The 21,229-nt window shown below is 39.7% G+C and overlaps 1 protein-coding gene across 1 annotated transcript in view; it reads left to right on the top strand.

The window, feature by feature from the left end:
- Positions 1–21,229, top strand: part of LOC126161608 (uncharacterized) — a 164,828-nt gene that overhangs the window by 123,422 nt on the left and 20,177 nt on the right. The window contains exon 3 of the mRNA XM_049917558.1: positions 1,545–1,618. Coding sequence (XP_049773515.1) covers positions 1,545–1,618 — 74 coding nt within the window. The remainder of the gene's footprint in view (positions 1–1,544; positions 1,619–21,229) is intronic.

The following is a 21,229-nucleotide window of genomic DNA, read 5'->3' as shown; positions in this document are numbered from 1 at the left end:
CACTAGTACAGTGTATATCCACCTTTTGCAGCAATGCAGGCTGCTATTCTCCCATGGAGACGATCGTAGAGATGCTGGATGTAGTCCTGTGGAACGGCTTGCCATGCCATTTCCACCTGGCGCCTCAGTTGGACCAGCGTTCGTGCTGGACGTGCAGACCGCGTGAGACGACGCTTCATCCAGTCCCAAACATGCTCAATGGGGGACAGATCTGGAGATCTTGCTGGCCAGGGTAGTTGACTTACACCTTCTAGAGCACGTTGGGTGGCATGGGATACATGCGGATGTGCATTGTCCTGTTGGAACAGCAAGTTCCCTTGCCGGTCTAGGAATGGTAGAACGATGGGTTCGATGACGGTTTGGATGTAACGTGCACTATTCAGTGTCCCCTCGACGATCACCAGTGGTGTACGGCCTGTGTAGGAGATCGCTCCCCACACCATGATGCCGGGTGTTGGACCTGTGTGCCTCGGTCGTATGCAGTCCTGATTGTGGCACTCACCTGCACGGTGCCAAACACGCATACAACCATCATTGGCACCAAGGCAGAAGCGACTCTCATCGCTGAAGACGACACGTCTCCATTCGTCCCTCCATTCACGCCTGTCGCGACACCACTGGAGGCGGGCTGCACGATGTTGGGGCGTGAGCGGAAGACGGCCTAACGGTGTGCGGGACCGTAGCCCAGCTTCATGGAGACGGTTGCGAATGGTCCTCGCCGATACCCCAGGAGCAACAGTGTCCCTAATTTGCTGGGAAGTGGCGGTGCGGTCCCCTACGGCACTGCGTAGGATCCTACGGTCTTGGCGTGCATCCGTGCGTCGCTGCGGTCCGGTCCCAGGTCGACGGGCACGTGCACCTTCCGCCGACCACTGGCGACAACATCGATGTACTGTGGAGACCTCACGCCCCACGTGTTGAGCAATTCGGCGGTACGTCCACCCGACCTCCCGCATGCCCACTATACGCCCTCGCTCAAAGTCCGTCAACTGCACATACGGTTCACGTCCACGCTGTCGCGGCATGCTACCAGTGTTAAAGACTGCGATGGAGCTCCGTATGCCACGGCAAACTGGCTGACACTGACGGCGGCGGTGCACAAATGCTGCGCAGCTAGCGCCATTCGACGGCCAACACCGCGGTTCCTGGTGTGTCCGCTGTGCCGTGCGTGTGATCATTGCTTGTACAGCCCTCTCGCAGTGTCCGGAGCAAGTATGGTGGGTCTGACACACTGGAGGCAATGTGTTCTTTTTTCCATTTCCAGGAGTGTAAAATCGTAGTTCTGATTAATAACAAAGCTGCAGAACTTTCCAATATTAATCCAGAATCAAATCAATTAACTTGCAATAAGAATTTGAGCGTTATAAATAATATTCTACAAAAGATAGTATAAGGCATTTTTAAAGACTCAGCAACGATTTGTGCAGTTCACTAATATGAAGTTCGTGACCTGTAGCTTTACAAAGTACTAAATTTCTCAAGTTAATTTTTGTACACTATTTCTTACCTCTGTCATATATAGTATATTTTCATCTTCTTTGCAGCTTACCAGGACTGCACACTTGACTATAACTGTGCCAAAAGTGTTGTTGAAAATTACATGGCCAGATATGGCAAGGTAAGTTAACTTCCCACATTTACTGTTTATTGAATGCCGTAGTTTGAAAAATAATGTAATCCACAAATTTCTCACCTCCTAGGTAATGACACTACAGTACAGGCTGACATCTGCAAGAGACTCAGTAGCTCTTCTGAGTTGTGTATGGCCTCTATTTTGGTTGTTGTTAGTCCCAATTATAACAGATCATTTCTGCGGTACGATCTGCATTGCACAGTCCCTCATAATTATACTAAGCTATTGCTGTAGATTATTAATAGCTACTGTAAGAATGTCTTTATGCACTCAACTTCAGCTGATATAGCTTTTCTTTCATTTTGAAATAGAAAAGTGCAATGGATGAAAGTAACTTTATAGGGCCTTCTTATTTATTGTCAAACATATTCCATAGGTCCATTATTGCCTGATAGCATGTCAATATCGAATGAGTCTAAATATTAAATTCATTATTATATTCATGTCATTGGCATTCACATGAAAAGGTTAAAATAAAAATTAATAATCAAAAATACAATCAATAAATACGAGGTGCATTCAAGTTCTAAGGCCTCCGATTTTTTTTCTAATTAACTACTCACCCGAAATCGATGAAACTGGCGTTACTTCTCGACGTAATTGCCCTGCAGACTTACACATTTTTCACAATGCTGACGCCATGATTCCATGGCAGCGGCGAAGCTTTCTTTAGGAGTCTGTTTTGGCGACTGGAAAATCGCTGAGGCAATAGCAGCACGGCTGGTGAATGTGCGGCCACGGAGAGTGTCTTTCATTGTTGGAAAAAGCCAAAAGTCACTAGGAGCCAGGTCAGGTGAGTAGGGAGCATGAGGAATCACTTCAAACTTGTTATCACGTAGAAACTGTTGCGTAACGTTAGCTCGATGTGCGGATGCGTTGTCTTGGTGAAACAGCACACGCGCAGCCCTTCCCGGACGTTTTTGTTGCAGTGCAGGAAAGAATTTGTTCTCCAAAACATTTTCGTGGGATGCACCTGTTACTGTAGTGCCCCTTGGAACACAATGGGTAAGGATTATGCCCTCGCTGTCCCAGAACATGGACACCATCATTTTTTCAGCACTGGCGGTTACCCGAATTTTTTTGGTGGCGGTGAATCTGTGTGCTTCCATTGAGCTGACTGGCGCTTTGTTTCTGGATTGAAAAATGGCATCCACGTCTCATCCATTGTCACAACCACCGAAAAGAAAGTCCCATTCATGCTGTCGTTGCACGTCAACATTGCTTGGCAACATGCCACACGGGCAGCCATGTGGTCGTCCGTCAGCATTCGTGGCACCCACCTGGATGTCACTTTTCGCATTTTCAGGTCGTCATGCAGGATTGTGTGCACAGAACCCACAGAAATGCCAACTCTGGAGGCGATCTGTTCAACAGTCATTCGGCGATCCCCGAAAACAATTCTCTCCACTTTCTCGATCATGTTGTCAGACCGGCTTGTGCGATCCTGAGGTTGTTTCGGTTTGTTGTCACACGATGTTCTGCCTTCGTTAAACTGTCGCACCCACAAACGCACTTTCGACACATCCATAACTCCATCACCACATGTCTCCTTCAACTGTCGATGAATTTCAATTGGTTTCACACCACGCAAATTCAGAAAACGAATGATTGCATGCTGTTCAAGTAAGGAAAACGTCGCCATTTTAAGTATTTAAAACAGTTCTCATTCTCGCCGCTGGCGGTAAAATTCCATCTGCCGTACAGTGCTGCCATCTCTGGGACGTATTGACAATGAACACGGCCTCATTTTAAGACAATGTTCATGTTTCTATTTCTTTCCAGTCCGGAGAAAAAAAATAGGAGGCCTTAGAACTTGAATGCACCTCGTACTAATTAACAATCACAAACAGAGATAAAAAATACAACTTCACATATTATCTAAACATAGAGTTTGAGCTATAGAATATAAATACTGACTGTATAAAGGTCATTAGAAATACCTATGAACAAAGCACATACAATCAGCGCTACTCAGCAAATTGCTCATCACCCATAAATATATGTGTAGTATGTGAAGCACTGCTTTATGAGTGTTATTTAATTTGTGTTCATTTTTCCTATTAATATTATTATTTCAGCCTATACTTTACTAAGGGGCTATAAATTCAATAGAAATATTAAGTATGCCTAGAAATAAGGAATTATCAGTTAGATGCAAATAATTCAATTTGTGGAAAATATTTTACAGAAAATGGGGTAGGATGATAAGGTGTATATTAAAGCACCCAAGATAGACAAGTGGATGCATGAGTAGAGGATACAATATTTGAAGGATAAATAACATGCAATGTGTAGCACAAATCCATGACAGTGTTGAATGTGGCAAGCATATAATAATGAAGAGACGAGCACATAGATAGTATCCACAGTTAGAACAACTGCAGTATATGAAGATAAATAACTACTCAGAGGATGGGAGGAACACTGACAGAAAAAAAAAAGATTACGACCTGAGGTTTTGGACCAATTCCTTCTTCATCATCAAAGAGTTAACCCACACATACATATAGATTTTCACATGTGGAGAGGGACAGGGAGAGAGAGAGAGTGAGAGAGAGAGAGAGAGAGAGAGAGAGAGAGAGAGAGAGAGAGAGAGAGACAAGTAATTCTGTCTTGTTACATTTTCATGGCTGAACCACTGAACCAAATTCGATGACATGAAGTTAAGCTTGAACCCTGTGGGAAAAAATAGGCTGTATACCTTAGAAAATGTGTAGTACAAGATATTTATTGATTTGAATAATATTATGTGAATTACAAAAAAGTATTTGTTCTTTGACTTTTGAACTTTATCATATTCTGTCAGCTTGGATTACTTTGCTCAACTTTTTACAGATATTTAAAGAAATTAAGTTCAAAACAGTGATTCTTTAATGCTTTTATTTTTCAGAATTGTTTGATTAGTAATTATACCTTTGCAAAGTAATCTGTATTTATTTATCTTAAGACAACCTTTTATTTCTACTTTTAACTTATTTTTTAAGTGGAGAAAAGCTTCCCCTGCCCTGGTAATACTTTGCACCAGATATCTAAAGTTAAAAAAAGGATTACAGAGGTTTAGAGCAATGTTTGACTGCAAGAATGAAGAAAATCAGCACTCATGTATGCACAAACAAATTGTATTATCAAAATAGTCTACAGTTTAAAGATTTAACACAAAATATACTCTATGTTGTGAGCTATTACCACTAACATCGAAGCTCTAGTGCAACTGTAGCACATTGGCTTACCTGTATTGGAGGCTGAATGGTGCCAATCATTTCATCAACATCATACACCATTTCATCTTCTACACTGGCCACTTCCATGATTTCTTACGCTTCTGCCTTTAATTTACTGTAGCTCCATCATCACTTAAATCAGTAATTCATCCATCTCCCTTCATATTTGAAGATCACATATGTTGCACAGTGCACACAACTTCATTAAATTCTGGACCACTCTTCTTCGAATATTTACTAACTGGGCATCATCTGCTTCACATGTTACAGGTGATGCTGCTCTGATCATCTTCAAAAGAATCTCTTAGAGGGATATCTTCAGAATCTTCTTCTGGGCTACTTGCTTCATTTTTGTGACTTCTCTGTTTCTTTGTAACCTTTTTCGGCATCTCTGTCACACTTTTACTGGGAGTCACTCTCTTATTGGCAACACCAGTAGTCCATTCAGATCTCTTATTGTGGAGGGCTTCAGTGAAAGTGTCCTTTACTGCATCCTTGTCACAAGTCCTTGAATGAAGATGGAGAATTTCAACAACATTGATTGGATGTATGCTGCGCTTTCTGAAACCTGCTATTAGGTTTCTGCCCAATATAAACATTAGTCTTCTTAACAGAAATGGTAAATGCTGTTTCTGGAAGAAAGTCTTTGAAGCCTAACTTGCTGCTTTTCCAGTCTGTAAGAATCTGTCTCCAGGTTGCTTTTATGGGCTCAATGACAGGAACATCCAATGGCTATGTAATGTATAATGTGGGTACTGTTCACTGGCAAACAGATGAATGAAACATAATTCTCACCATAGAGCCCTACGACATAGTCTGTCAAATGTGAGAATAAATCATCACAGATTACTACTTTCTTCCCTTCCAAGTTTTCTAATTTCAGTAGCATCAGCCTGGTGAACAACTGTCAAACCATCCACTAGAGCAAATTGGCTAAAAATAGCCACTGGGCCCATTTTCTATCCATGTAGATCACAAACAAATGGAGGCAAGATTTCTCCCTTGTCACTGCCAGCAAACATTACTGATATGTTGCTCTTGGAGGAATTACAAATGTTTATTGACTATTTTGAATCTATTTTTGCAAAAGCTTTCTTTTTCCTAGGATTATCAGTGAGATTGGTTTCGTCAAAGTACCATACAGTGCTTGCTGGCATATCTTTCAGTTCAACATGCTAATGTTCAGTATTTTCTCTACTCATCAACAGTAGCTCTACTCACTTTAATGTCGGTTGCAAAACGTACACAAAGTTCAGGGTTGTGTTGGGTGACACCCAAGAGCCATTTTGGCCTGGACAATTATATTTGAATGTATGACTTCACTATCATTTGAAGTTCAATGGGAGTGACAGGAACCAAGATTCACTCAGTTGTGAAACATGTATAACAGGCTGTGATTCTTCTTCATTAGTAAAAATCTGTGGGAACCCTGACAATGAATTAACTTCTTCCTTTAACTTTAGTTTATTAATTAAGGTTCTTAGGATATTAAAAAGTGTTTCATGTTTCCTCTGTGATACCTTCTTCCTCCTAATGGTTTGTAAGCATTTCTTCAGAGTTTTGGGCTGTAATTGCCTACTTCAAACAGTTCTCTTGTACTTCCGTATCTTTTCACCTATCTTCTCTTGTACTTCTGTATCTTTTCACCAATCTGAAACAGATAACATTGTTCACTGCCAAGAGCACATTATGGTGGTAAACTAACTTCAAAGTATTTGTAGTAGTGTAAGAAATGCACCCTGTGGATATTTTCTCCACTTTTGTTGTGGTACAAAGTTTTCCTGAACTAAGAAATTTTATAACCTACACAAGTAAACATACAGTGACAAAAACAGCATTCCATTAAATGAAAATGTACAATACTCTTCAGCAGCTACACATTCTGAGTAATTAAAGTAATGGTGACTAACCTTCACAGTGACCAGTTTTCCCTATGACAAAAAAAATATACTAGCTTAATTTTTTACACAGTTCATCATGTCTTTACTTAGGTGTCTGTGAAAAATTCAAAATTGTCGACAATCATGCAGGCAAGCAAGGCTGCAACCTAAAAGTGATACATTTCATAGATAATCTAATGCACAGGTACACAGGTACACAACATGGAGTGTAGCATCTGTTAACCAACAAATCTCTCCTTCCTCTTTTTTATCAACATGGAGTACCTCAAGTGTCAGTAATGGGACCTTTTTTTATTCCTGGTTTATGCGAATGACCTGAATATACTTGATGATTGACATAAAACAGTTTGCTGATCACACAACATTATTAGTAAAGGCACCTAAAAATGATAATGTCCAACATGTAGTAAACTGTTTCAAGCCATCTCAGTAAATGGTTTAAATAAATCTGTTCACAATACAAAACAAGAAAACAGTATCAATAAATTTCCATAGCTTTCAAAATAACTTATTGTGTCAAAAATAAAATTCTCTCAAGAAAACTATAAAATTATGAGACAGAATTTATAGCCACTGTCTATTTTCAGGAGAAATATAAGTATTACCCATAGACACATATAAAAATACATACATGCATAACTAATTGTTCCTTCCTGAGGGAGGATGGAGGGATGGATTTGGAATGGTTAAAAAGGAAGGTCAGGTCACTCAGACCCCAGGATGGGAGGGACCCACCTGTTAAAATTCATCTTGCATTACACTGATGTCACCATTAAATCAACCCATTGTGAATAAAGAGAGAAGAAAATATCTTAACATTTGGATACAAACTAACCTACACTGGGACAACTTACAGACTACACCAGTTCCAAGCTGAGCCTTGCCTTTCGAAGACCCTAGAAAAATGTACAAACAATCAGTCACTAATGAGTGCTTACTATGCATATTTTAATGTGCATCTGAAATATGGTCTTGTATTCTGGGAAAATTCTTCAGCAGCCCTGGTTGATGATGGGCAATCCAAAAACTGCTAAGTCTTCTACCAATGAGCTCTCATTGTACTCAAGAACTAACCATGGTTCTTGGTTTCCTGTTCTTGCTTCTCATTGTCAGTAATGGTTCCTCAGTTCTCGTTTCTTAGTTCTCACTTATTGGTCCTCAATTCTATGTTCTTATTATTTGGTTTTTATTTCTTAGTTCTCACTTCTCATTTTTCAGTTCTTGATCATGTATTCATTTGTCTTGACAAAAACAAGACCAGAGTTCTTAGATTTGTATTTGCATTTGTACTCGCTGCCTTTTACTACATCATTGCTCTTCTGGTTAATCAAATTAGAAATTTAAACTGAAATATATATCAAAAGTGTATAATGTATTTTTAACAGCAATAACATAGACTTATGGAACAAAATATTCCATTAACTTTGAAAAAGATTGTGGAAATACAAGTGGGTAAAATATTTTGCAAGCACATTGTGATGAAAATAAAGAAGTTGTGCAAGAACTATATGTGAAACAGAATAATCTGAACACTGCACCTAGAAGGTATAGCATACATCCTCCTTTTAACTGTACAATGGGGCAATGAGGGGGAGGGGGATTAAAGTTTAGAGTGGATTACTTTAAGGAAAAAGAGGTAGTGGTCTGACATACTTGTCAAAGTTCTCAATTCTAAAACATGTATTTGATTCCTTTTTGTTCTTAAGAACACAGTTCTCAATTCTTTGATGTTATCAATACTGCCTTTCAAAATCCAAAAGAGAGCCATTAGGTTTAGACAGTTATGTAAAACATTGTTTAAAACACTGAAAGTGCTTTCATTACCATGTGTACATGGGCACACTACTGTAGGTTTTAAAAAAGTAACTGGCAATGATAGTAACACCATATAAAATTGTGACACACATAATCATAATACTAAATTAAAAGGAAATTATTTGTAATCTCAATTAATAAAAGTTTATGATAGATTGGTACATGCTATATGGGTATAAAACTGAGCAGCATGTTGGCAGAGGATTGAAAATGTATACTGAATACAAATATATTTGAAAGATATAGTAGAGCATATCTACACTACTATTGCTGCAATTCAGGGAGTGAGGAAATGAACTTCAATACATGTAATTTTTAACACAGAGGCCTACATATAAACATGATTATTTTTCTTTGTAAACACTAAATTTAAGTCAAATCTGACATCATCTTGAACATTGTATGGTATATGATCAAAGAGCTAAATAAATAAAAACCATAGATCTAAGTAATGATAACTGCTACTGATCTGACTCTGAACATAATAAGAAACATTGTTGTAAGGAAACAACAATTATTTATGTGATCATGGCATGACAGCATAACATAGACAGTTCAGCACAGTTTCTTGATATATACAAGACTTGTTGATGCATACAGGCTGACAGGTACAGACTTGTTGATGGGAACAAACTGGTGAGAAGTACAGACTGATGGTCAGAGCTGGTGCACACACATATTAAGAGCATTTTGCCCACTGTAGGCGACTCATGCGCTGGTCCATGAGCGGCAACCTCTGATAGAGGCCTAGAGTTCCTGAACAGTGTGCTGCTTGAACTTCATGATGTGTGCTGCAGTAAAGGCAGCTAACTAACATGTAGTAACTTACAGGTTACTACACTCCTCCTTCCCTGGGGGAAGAGCGACCTGCTGCCCAATTTCCCACGACATACTGCTGGGTGACACCTCCATAGGAGGAGTTGCCACTAGGTGCCCTAAACTGGGGAGTCACAGTGTCTGTTGGGAGTGTAAGAAGTACCAGCAGGAGGTAGCAACGCCAATGACTGTAAAGGAGCTGCCCATGTCAGTGTTTGTGAGATTCCTGTATTGGTACAGGAGGCACCAGCATAGGGTAAGTGGCACATGCGAAGATGCAGGAGGCACCTGTGGCTGGTAGAAGGCACACACATAGGTGCAGGAGGCATCCGCAACAGAGTAAGAGCACCCCACATCAGTGCTGAAAATGCCTGAAGGCATCCACCTCAGTGCTGGAGGCATGTGGAGCAAGATAGAAGGCACACACTTTGGTTCTAGAGGTGCCTGGAGGTCCCTACATAGGTACTGGAGGTGCCAGTAGATGTGAGAGGTGCACACATCAGTGCAGGAGACGCCCACATAGGTACAAGAGGCACCTAGAGGTGCTTGTGTTGGTACAGAAGTTGTCGAGAGTCCAAACTGAACTGCTTTCCAAAAATTCACTGTACAATGGAGGTCTTTGACAGGAAAAGCATGTGACAGCACTGTACGGGTCGCGTCTACTGCAGTATATGGCCAACAAATAACAAAAGGAAAAAAGGCAGGCAGCAACAAACGACCAACAACCAAAAGGGTCTATGAAAGGTTCAACAAAGACAATAAGGATTCTGTCCAGAGGTAGTACTGATGCTGGCTAAGGGAGAAAAAACATTGTTGAGTACTGAAGGGAGACTGTGTCAGGACATGACCCAGAACAGTAAATTGCTCCGAAAGTTGAGGAGTGAAAACAGCTACTCTGGTGTCAATACGAAACTCTCTCATGTTACAGGAAGCAAGAATAGCAAGGCAGAAGTGCCTCCAGGCTTGTTGTTGTCGATGGAGTTGTCCATTGTGGCCAGGTTTCCTGACTGGGATTGCAGTGGCTTTTCCTTCACCTAGGGGGCTTGTTGCTACACGCCAATGTGTTCAACGAACAGCAACAGTGCCGCCCCCCCTCCCACTGACTGGAAAGAGCAGAAAACAGTGTTCAAAGATGGATCCCAACAGAAAAGGGTGCACTGATGAACAATGTTGTCAGGTGCTAGGCCAAGGATGGCATCCTGAACCAATGACACAGAGACTGATGTGATGGGTTGCTACACAAGGAAAAAGGTGACACAAGACATGGGTGCACAAATGATGTGAAGAAAACAACAGACAACACAGGATGGCGTAGGAGTGTGAAGCCGGGCCCAAAAAAGGGGGCTTATTGACACAAGGAGGAGGTAGGTCCAGAAATGGTGGTCAATGAACAGAACAGGGAGGCCATTCCTGGAAAGGAGGCCAACAAACAGAACAACAGAACAATGAGTCGAAGTAGGCTGGATCCGAAAAGGAGGCCAGCTAACAGAACGACTAAAATAAGGAAAAAGAAGGCATGACAAAAACAAAGTGTTACAAGTGTCCACGTCCATCACCCAAAAAGTAGGCAGAGCTGTCAGAAGTCAACCTCAAAAAGCAGTGAAGTGGATTGCAGAGCCATGGCCAGAGGTTTGCCAAGCTGCAACAGAATCATTGGGTGGCGGAACACTGTGACAGTACACTGTGATAGAACAGAGCTTGGTCTGTCACTGTGGCCAAGAAGTGGTTGCAGGTTACTAGAAGAAGTTGCCACGGCTGCAGTAGTGATGAAAACAGTCATAAACATGACACATGAACCTTCCATAGCAAAGCATATGAAAGTTTGACTTATCTCCACTTGCACTATACAGAAGACACGGAGAGAGAGACCAAGTGCAAGAATGAACACACGTGAGAAACAGACTCATTGCCACTTGTGTTCCGCCTCTAAACACAAAAAGAAACACGGCGATGAGAAACCAACAAACTATTTATTTCGTCATGGTGTGACAGCATAACGTAGATAGTTCAATACAGTTTCTTGAAACGTATGAGATTTATTGACATGTACATACTGACAGGTACAGATGAAACACGGATACAGCCTTGTTGACTGGCACAGACTGGTACCACGCACAGATTACTGGCTGGATCATGGACATATAAAGAGAATTTTGGCCACTGATGGCAGCCGGCTCTTAGCTGCAGGTGAATGAGGTGTCTAGAACCGTCTTCAACCTATTGGAGACCCTGGGCACATTAGGATAATGAGGCCCCTATGACCTTGACAGAGCACTATTTTGTTAGAACAGACAAAGAAAGTAGGTAAGCGAGGTTCTAGATAATATAATCCACAAAAGTAACTCTTTTAGCATTCACAGGTTAGTGCTTAAAAATCTATGTTGATTGAAGAGGTACATTCTAGATTTGAGATGGTTGAAATCGTTAATCACTTCTTCAGAATCTATATTCTTGAGCATATCACATTCTATGGACATCAACGATAAACTGGTTAAGCTCTCTGGAAGCAACGTACTTCTTAATTCATTTTTTATTCTTTTCAATTTGGAGAAGGAGCTTTCCGTACTGCACTTGATTAACATCATGTTAAAAAAGATTCTCAATGCGATTTCTACATTTGGAAATGTGTCTTTAATTTTGTTTTCTTTCAAAAGGTGATATATTTCCAATGTGCTAATAGTTCCCTATTTTTACTATGAATAATTTTCAAGTATTCTGTTAAAAGCAGACATTCCGTTTCCAATTCTTGCTCGTTAACGTCTTCATAATAAATTTCAGCAAATTCTTTGCAACTTGGTCTCAGCTCTTCGGAATTAGGAGTTGTCGGACGAAAAAATAAACCATAACGTTGACTAATGTTCTCTTACGAACTTAATCTGTATTTTAGATGAACCCTCAGGGTATCAGTTATGGGAAGAAAGGTTTCTTCTTTGAATTTCTCTTTTCCATTCAGTTGGACTGCCAGTGCAGAGCCATCAAAAAAACTCTGGCGTGAGCTTCTACATTTCTTGTTTGAGATAGGTCCTTGTAATCAGATTCTGGGTTTCTTTCTTTGGCAGACGATCCGAAGCCATCAAATTTATCCCTGTGGTTAATCATAAAATCATCAAGTGAAGCAAACAAATTAGTTGCAATATGCAGTATTAATGTTTCTTTCTGAAGAAAATTACTTGTTTTGTCTATTTTTCAAATATAGAGCTCTAAATTTCCGTTATTATAATAAATTCTAGCTTTCCTATTTTTCTAGACAGACTAAGGGCTTCGTCTGTATTTTCTCTTGCCTGTTCTGTATCTTCTGCGATGGACAACAAAGTTTCTATAATTTTTAATGACCTATATGCAAGGCGCTTACTGCATCAGCTCGGGCTGACTATCTGATTTCTGGATGACTTCTAACAACTTTTTTTGAACCTAAATGTTCTGCGGATATATTCCATCGGAGAGTAGAGCTCGACGAAACATTGACACTGTCTGAACCATTACAGACAACTTTGTTGCCTCTGATACACACCCAACATCTTGGACACCTACTAAGTTTAATACATGGTACAAAGGTGACAAATTCACATTTCTCCTTGATTCTTGCTAATAGACCAGTAGAGTTTCCTGACATATTTGAAGTACTGTTGTAACTTTGTCCTCTGCAATTTTTTATTGGAATATCATGATTCTCTAAAAAAATTCAAGATGGTTTCCGCTAAATACTCACATTTATAGTTTTTAATAGATATGAATTTCAGGAACCTTCCAACAGGAACGTGGTCTTTTACATATCGAATTATATGTGAGACACATCAAACACACTGTCAATGCTAATGGAAAAATAGTTTGCTAATTTAACTTCATTTATAACTTTTTTGGACACGTTTTTCCATTACATCAATAAACTCATTACAGATATTCGCTGATAAATAAGAAGCGTTACGTTTTCCAGGATTCCTAAATTTTTATAAGAGATTTTCAAGAAATGGATCGAATTCACTCAATAATTCCACACACCCAAATAATTTCCATTGTTGAGAGATCATAGGACTTCATTGTTAGCACAGAATGGAAGCCATTTCGATGCCAAAAATTTTACAACAGCTACAATCCTTTTAAGTACATTTTTCCAGTAATTCACTTCTTTTTTACGCTGAGATAATAAGCTTATATCTATTCTACCAATTGCTTTACTTCGTTCCAGATAAGTCATCACAGACTGCTTATTGTCGCTAGGCAATGAAAACCTCGTAACTCAAATTGGTCAAATTTTACAGGAGAAACAAAAAACTAATTATAGAAATCACATGGGGACCTAATTAGTCAAATGTAGTGGTTTCTGCTACACAATATGGATCCGGTCATTGGTACATAAGACTTTATTATGCACTTCAAATTGTCTGCCGGTTTTTGGAGTTACAAGGTTTTCACAGCTATTTTTTTGGTAGTGATGGAGATAAGAGGCATGTAACGCGTGCACAGTAAAGAATCGAAATGAGTGAATGTTTAATTTGTTTTTAAAAAAACTTACTTAAACTTTGCATTATTTGTGTATTATGAAACATCTGTAAGGATACATTGTTACAGATATAAAGTGAAATGAATAGTTTCACATTGATCAAAATATTGGAATCTGGATGTTAATAAACTACAGTGTTTAAAAAACATAGAAACAGTGTCGTTAGCTTTAATTAAACTTTTATTACTGTAAACATTTGTGCAGTTTATTAACATTTATTATTTTCACTATTACTGCTACTATCACAGTCATAGGTGGCTGTAAACAAGTTTATTTTCGGCTGCATTGTTTTTAGACACGGACATATTCTCTCATTGCAAATGTGAGGCAGTGTGTCATAAGTGAATGCACATCCTTAGGAAGGACCAGCTTTAGTTGTTGCAAATGCGTAAACTTTTCTGCGCTGATCTTTAGTGGTGAACTGTAGAGAGGGGGCACTGTAAATGAGCTGGGTATGTTTGACATGGTTCCCATGTATCAATGAATTTCAATTTATATTCCATTTTTCCGGAGGGATCATACTTGAGACACCGGATATCAGTCACTGTTGGATCCCCAATTTTGGATCCTGGCCAAATAGACGAAAACAACGAGAGTTTATCATAGGACTTGAAAAACGTGTGGTCCAAATAATTGACAACATAAGGCCTAGGACTTTGTCTTGCGGTAGCACAAACTTCTACATAGCCAGCAGGAGTATAAATGTGTATGTTTTTTTAACTTCATTTCTATGGTGGAGAGCGTAGAATCACACTCCATTTGAGTGTGACCTTTCTCCAGAAATTTTTGCACTATTGTAATGCCTTTCTGATTGGCGAGATGAGCCAGTGCATTACTCATGACTAAGTTTCGATTCTGGTACGTGCATCCGTCGCTATAGAAAATAGCTTCTGAATCATTTTGGACGTACGTTTCTATAAAATGCACGAGTATACTGGCAAATTCCGAAGCTGTTAGTCCACCTTCACTCTCGTGCTAAATATAACAATAACAATCGTTACTTTTTAAATCATAGATGGTAAGGTTGTGGACTTTCAGTTTGCTTTTATAGTACAGTGCAGATGCTTTTAGTCTGGGAGAAAGCAGAAGTGCTTGAAGGTCCATTGTAAGCACTCTAGCTCATCCTAATTTGTCACTATTTTTCGCTTCCATTGCCTCAGTTTTTCGGGCCATATGCAAAGAGTATGCATTGTCTGAGAGATTGCCTGTCTGGTGAGAACAACAAAAATCGCACTGGTCCTTTTTAGGAGAAAATAAGTTAAGATTATTTTCATCGAATACCTCGCAGAACTGTTTGTAAGCAGCTGGGGATTTGTCCTCTTTTCTTGCAAAATTGTATATATTCCCTATGTAGTTCCGATTTACTCTGCCAGTTAGGTTCCAAGTAGAGTTTTGTGAAAGAACGACGGCAGTAATGCGATTCCATTTTCGGCAACTCTGCAGTAAAATCTGATGCTGATTGTCGTCCACCTGACACTTTCGTTGGTCTCCCCTGCATTTGAGGCCCTTCTGCAAGCGTTCTTCCTGATGCACTAGATGCCCATGTTCTGACACTCCATTCGCCTAAGCACAAAGTATTCAGAAATATAGAGAACGATGAGATTTATTAAATTCTGAATTATTTCTGCGTCTTTTAACTGGAACGGAGTAGACATGGCTTCTAACAAAAAATTTTCTTTCACCCCAAGACATATCCTGCCAGAAATGATTAAATATTAGCTTTCTCTGCTCTTCTGTAATATCCTTGCAATTCCTGTTCCGATTCAAGGAAGAATGTTTACAAGTACATCGTGGTTTCATTTCCCTCCTACTTCTGCTCATTGTTGGTCTTTTTTTTCCAAATTCGTCTTCTTGCATTCCTAAATAATCCTGTCTCCTCGTACGTTTTTCTTTCTGCAAACTTTGAGGTGATTGATTGCTTTTCCTTTTACGGCGCTGCTTAGTACTTTTTACTCCCACATCGTCATTCTCGTCTTCCGTGCTGCTGTTACTGCTATGGTCATGCCCCTGGAGATATCATCCTCGCTGCTGCGTTCGAAAAGACCTTCAAACTCAGAAGTGGGATTCGCCTCTGTATTGGCTTCTTTTTCTGCATTATCTGTAGTGTAAACAATAATGTCATCAATAATATTTAAATAATTTAATCACCTCAACTTCCAAACAAGGATTTTTCTTGAAGTTACAACAATGTGAACGACGGTTTACCCTGATTTTGTAGGTCTACTCTTTCCTTTGGTGCAGGACAAGGAGGAACCTGACTAGAACTTCTTCCGGTGACTTTATATGATATGATCGCTTGTCGGCTCGTTTCACAAGGTGAAGAGTGAATTTACTCTTTTTACCCATAGCTGAAAACAAAGTAGTTACTGTAGAATGTATAGGATACTGTTCAGTTGTAAAATTAGAACCTCTTATGTACCGAGTGCAGTCTGCTTTACGCGCGATGAAAAACTCGTAAGTCTACATTGTATTTAACAAGGTCATTATTAATTCTGTATATTAAAATACAATACATAAATACCTAGAAATACTAACACGGACCTGTAGCAATAAAGCAGTGTTGGGTCTGTCAGTCAAAAAGGTTACTATCACATCAAAACGTTTTAATCTCGGAGCATGTGTCCACCCTGCACACTAACAATGGCGATTACCGGAGATGCGAGGTTTACAGCACAAACTACATATCGCTGGAGATGTGAGTTTTTCATTATTGCCGCTAGATGGCGACACCGTGCAACTCGAAGAAGGAAGGTTTCAACAGGCTATGTGGCATAATTGTCTACATTTGGTAATGGAGTTACGTGGATTTCATTGTCAGATGGAGTTACGAGGTTTTCATTGCCTAGCGACGTTATGTGCTGGGCTGTTTTCATGTGTTAAAATTACGTGATTAATGTGCTTCCAATCATTACATCTACTCTAAGGGCATAGATCTGCATCGGAAGGGATAAATAATCAGTATCAAAAAAATACAGAATTTTTGGAAGGCGAGTACAACAAGAATGTTCTTTCGACGCTTTCATTGTTCTTTAATTTCCGAATAAATAATGCTGTGTTGAAATACCTAGTTACTAATCTTTGTAGATTCTGGATGCCTCAGAAAAGTCAGAATCTTTATTTTGAAAATATACACATCCCTTACGAATCAAAATTTCGCGATTACTTTCTGTAAAATTTTCATGAAAATAATCAGGGGAATCGTGCGATATTTGCTTTGGGTTGGAAAACTGTTATTCAGCTGACGCAGTTGTCGGTGTTGGTGAAGAGACCGAAGTTGTTGCACTTTCATCATAGAAGCAGTCGCTTTCTCATTCAATCTCTTTTCCTAAATTGGTAGAACTCTGAAACTGGTGTAGAACATGAACATCCAGAAATTCCCGCAATTTGTGATTGACACGACTCGTCATGTGATGACTACTTACAGAAGTTGCTGCGGTAGCAGTAGTACAATATGCTCTTAATTTGGTTACTTTTCAGTTACTTCCTTCTGACGTACAGCTCTTTTCCTTTTTGCAGATCCACTAGGATACGACCGTTTCGACATTTTACATTACAAAGCAGAATTAATTTCACACCGAAAATAGTCGATAACACGAAACAAAACAGGCGATCGATGATTTAATCAAAGAATACCTTAGAGCACAGTCAGTAACAACTACAATCAAAACAAAGTCACTACAACGCAGGCAAATACAGGGGAATTCCCAGTCGTCAAGTCAGTTTATTTAAGTCGATCGGTCAAGTTTACTTTTACGCCGCTATTCGCTCGGTGCAGTCGGTGCAGAACTGTGCACTGTGCTAAGCTAATAAGCAAGTACGTATTGTAGTCAGCCATCATCTTTCGATTTTTTTCGAAGTAAATTTGTTTTTCAGTAATATCGGTTATCGTTTGGTAATCTGACATGAACAAGGGGGCTCCTATCGATCGCATGTGCCCAGAGTGTCCAATCGGAAAGAGGGGCCTGGAGGTGTCACACCATGATTGGTGACCTCTGGTGTGGGTCTGGAGCAGCCAAATGCTGTGCTAACCCAAACTGCATAGTGTGCACCGCAGTCATAGCAGTTAAGGAGTAGTAACATATGGATTACTACAGCTACACTATATCCTAATTTTACTTTAGGCTACTTCTGTTAAGTATGCTAACAAATCATGGCCTGTGCTAATATACTTACATTGATAATCACACGAATCATTTCTAGAGTATGGCACTAAAAATCTGAAATGGGTTTTCAAGTTCTTATATAAATACAGGAATATCATTGTAACCAATTAACTTCTTTTGCTGTTCAGAGTTATTTAGGGTTGGTTTACTCCAAACGGCATTTCCAGTTTTTGTCTTTGTACTGTTTCGTTTGATTTAATTTGCCTGCTGTGGTAAATCTAATCGCCTTTTGTTACTTTGTGAACCTGGGTTGCAACAAGATTGAGTATTCTTGCATAGCTGTATATACTTTCTGCAGACTGACTCCTAGCTTGTTACTATGTCTGTGAACTGGCTGCTGGATCACTTACTTCTGAAACTTTGGATCCAATAAGTTCATCTGATAAAATTTCTACAAACTTTTCAGTGTAGTTATTTTCACTAAAACTGTTCTGAACATAAGATTCTTCTTCAGCTAAAGCTGTGTCTGACAGAGATGAAGTGATCTGCGATTCACTGAGATGTATGGCATATCGCAGTTGTGTGGATGATTTCTGCCCATTTTTTTCACTATCCCTGTCACTTGGAATAATGATCAGTAAGACAGAGATGCCATTAGGGTCCAGTTTTCTTTCAACTCATTTCTCCTCTACACAGGGTGAAGAGAAATTCGCGCATTCGGGCTCCAAAGCGCGACTACTTACATGCCAGCGATAAAAAAAATGTCTCTCACAACATTTCGTCTGCTGAGTACATCCAGCAGAAAAAGGACGTTAAAGAGTGGCAATCTGGCAACACTGTAACCTCATGTGTGGTAACTACCTCTGTCAGTACATGTTACTTGGGTTGTACAGTTGGTGCAGTCGATAGCGTTTTGGCTTACTGTGCAGGAGGTCAATGGTTCAATCCAGGTTTGAGGCATAAGTTTTTAAATTGGTAAATGTAGTCCAGGTGGTACGGTACCTGGTATCTTAATCGTCAACAACGACTGCAGCGGGTCCTCTAGAAAACATTTGCACTTACATACTACAAACGTAGAAATAGAAGATTGGTCAGCTTTTAAAGCAGCCCTTTCCACGTTTTGGGCATGAATTTATTCGCACCACTTCAGTTACTAGATACGAAACCTGTTTTCTTTGTATCCTTCTCCAGTGGTACCATAAATTAGTACCAAGTATTGTTCTTGCCTTGTTCACGTGCATTACACTTCGTTAGGGCTTCACATCACCAGTAGGACTAACAATGTGCTTTGCAAATACTGTGAATGGTCCCAGCAAGAACAGAAAGCCAATGGCGACTTAGTGAACACCATAATATGGCCAGATGAAGCAGCATTCACTCTTGACGGCGTCTTCAATACGCACAATGCCCACCATTAGTGTGAGGTTAACCTGTACATCACCTGCGATCGTGGATATCAAGTTCGCATTGGTATCAAGATCTGGGCCGGAGTATTGGACGACAGTTGTTTGGGCTCCTACGTATTGCCTGACTCGTTGACTGCACGAAGGTATCATGAATTCCTCTCAAACTATCTGCCTGATGCACTGGAAGATGTCCCACTACATGTTTGGCAGAGGATATGGTTCCAACATCATGGTACGCTGCCACACTCTGGAATTAATGTGCGGCAATATTTCGATAGAACATTTCCAGGGAAATGGATTGGGCGTGGAGGTCTAGTTGTATGGCCACCACGTTCACCTGACCTAAATCCCCTGGATTTCTTCCTGTGGGGACACCTGAAGGAGCACGTGTACTCTACTCCACCAACGAATATGGAAAAATTGCTAGTAATTTACGAGTTCGTGCTGCTCTTTTTACTGTGGATGCAGATTTTCTGTGAAGGGTCAAGAGCTGTGTGGTCCAGCGGGTTTCACAGCGTTTGGACGCACAGGGAGGTCGCTTTGAGCATCTGTTGTTCTGAGAACAAAGTATTCTGTTGTGAAGGTCAGGCAGTCATTAATTTGAACATTATTACTGTCACTGATTGCTAATGTGCGACATCTGAGCGCTCATATTACATGTAGTATAAAGGATAAGTAGATGTTGTGTTATTGTACTGTGCTACCATCTTTAGCATCGCGAAACTGATATTGTTTTTGTAGTTATTCTGTCCTATGACAGGTCAGTTGTTTCAACTGTCTATTTCTTATTTGTCTAATTACATATTTGTTATGTCAGGCATTACAAAATGTTGTAAATTTAGGATACATGTGACCTAAGATACGGTGTATATTACAGTGTGAAATGTTGCAATAAAATTAGCAAACAAAAAACAGGGTCGAACCCACGACCTCCTGCTGACCTGTGCTGACAGAGGTCGTTATCATACATGTGGTTACAGTGTTGCCAGATTGCCGCTCTTTAACGCCCATTTTCTGCCGGATGTATTCGCCAGATGAAATTTTGTGAAAGACATTTTTTTTATCGCTGGCATGTAAGGAGTCGCGCAGCGAAGCCCGAGTGCGCGAATTTCGCTTCACCCTGTATAATATACCGACATCTATAAACAAGATGATAAAATCATTGTAGGATGTTCGATATTATTATTTATTGACTTTCTCTAACTATACTAAAGGAAATTGTATAAAATAATCGCCAGAATCATACGTAAAACAAACATACTGTCATAAAAAAATAAAAAGGAAACAATTAGCTACATGCAACATAAATGCACAGCCATTGTCAGTTACTATATCTTCACACATGATGAGTCATTTACAAGCACATGAGGATTCATAAATTAATCACTTATATTAGTCCATAATTTCATAAATAAATCTCAAAATACGCAAACGTACAAATAAATACATGACAAAAAATTCGACAACTGGTTATATCCAATACATTGCCAAAAAGATAACAAAATAATTAATGTTATGTTTCACCCCATTTCGTTTTCGAATACCCGCTCGGGAAGAGATAAAAAAAGGATCATAAAGAGATCAATTGTGGCCAGATCGTACATGATTCGCAAGAGGAGTATCAACTCCCAGTTATCGTTGCTAACTTTCCTTCCGTCCGGGTTAAAGTTTAACCCGATGATCCATACATGAATCATTCATATTGTAGTCAACATCTATAAATAAGCTGTTTAATGTAACGAGATGTAAGCCTTTTCCATTACCCTCCTGATTTTCGGGTGTAATATTTGATGTTTACAAATCGCTTGTGAGTCCCAGATCCGAATATTTTCG

Source organism: Schistocerca cancellata, chromosome 2 (genome assembly GCF_023864275.1).
Source record: "Schistocerca cancellata isolate TAMUIC-IGC-003103 chromosome 2, iqSchCanc2.1, whole genome shotgun sequence".
Taxonomy (NCBI): Eukaryota; Metazoa; Arthropoda; class Insecta; order Orthoptera; family Acrididae; genus Schistocerca; species Schistocerca cancellata.
Note: the sequence above shows the minus strand (reverse complement) of the source record. Positions and strands in the feature narration are given on the sequence as shown.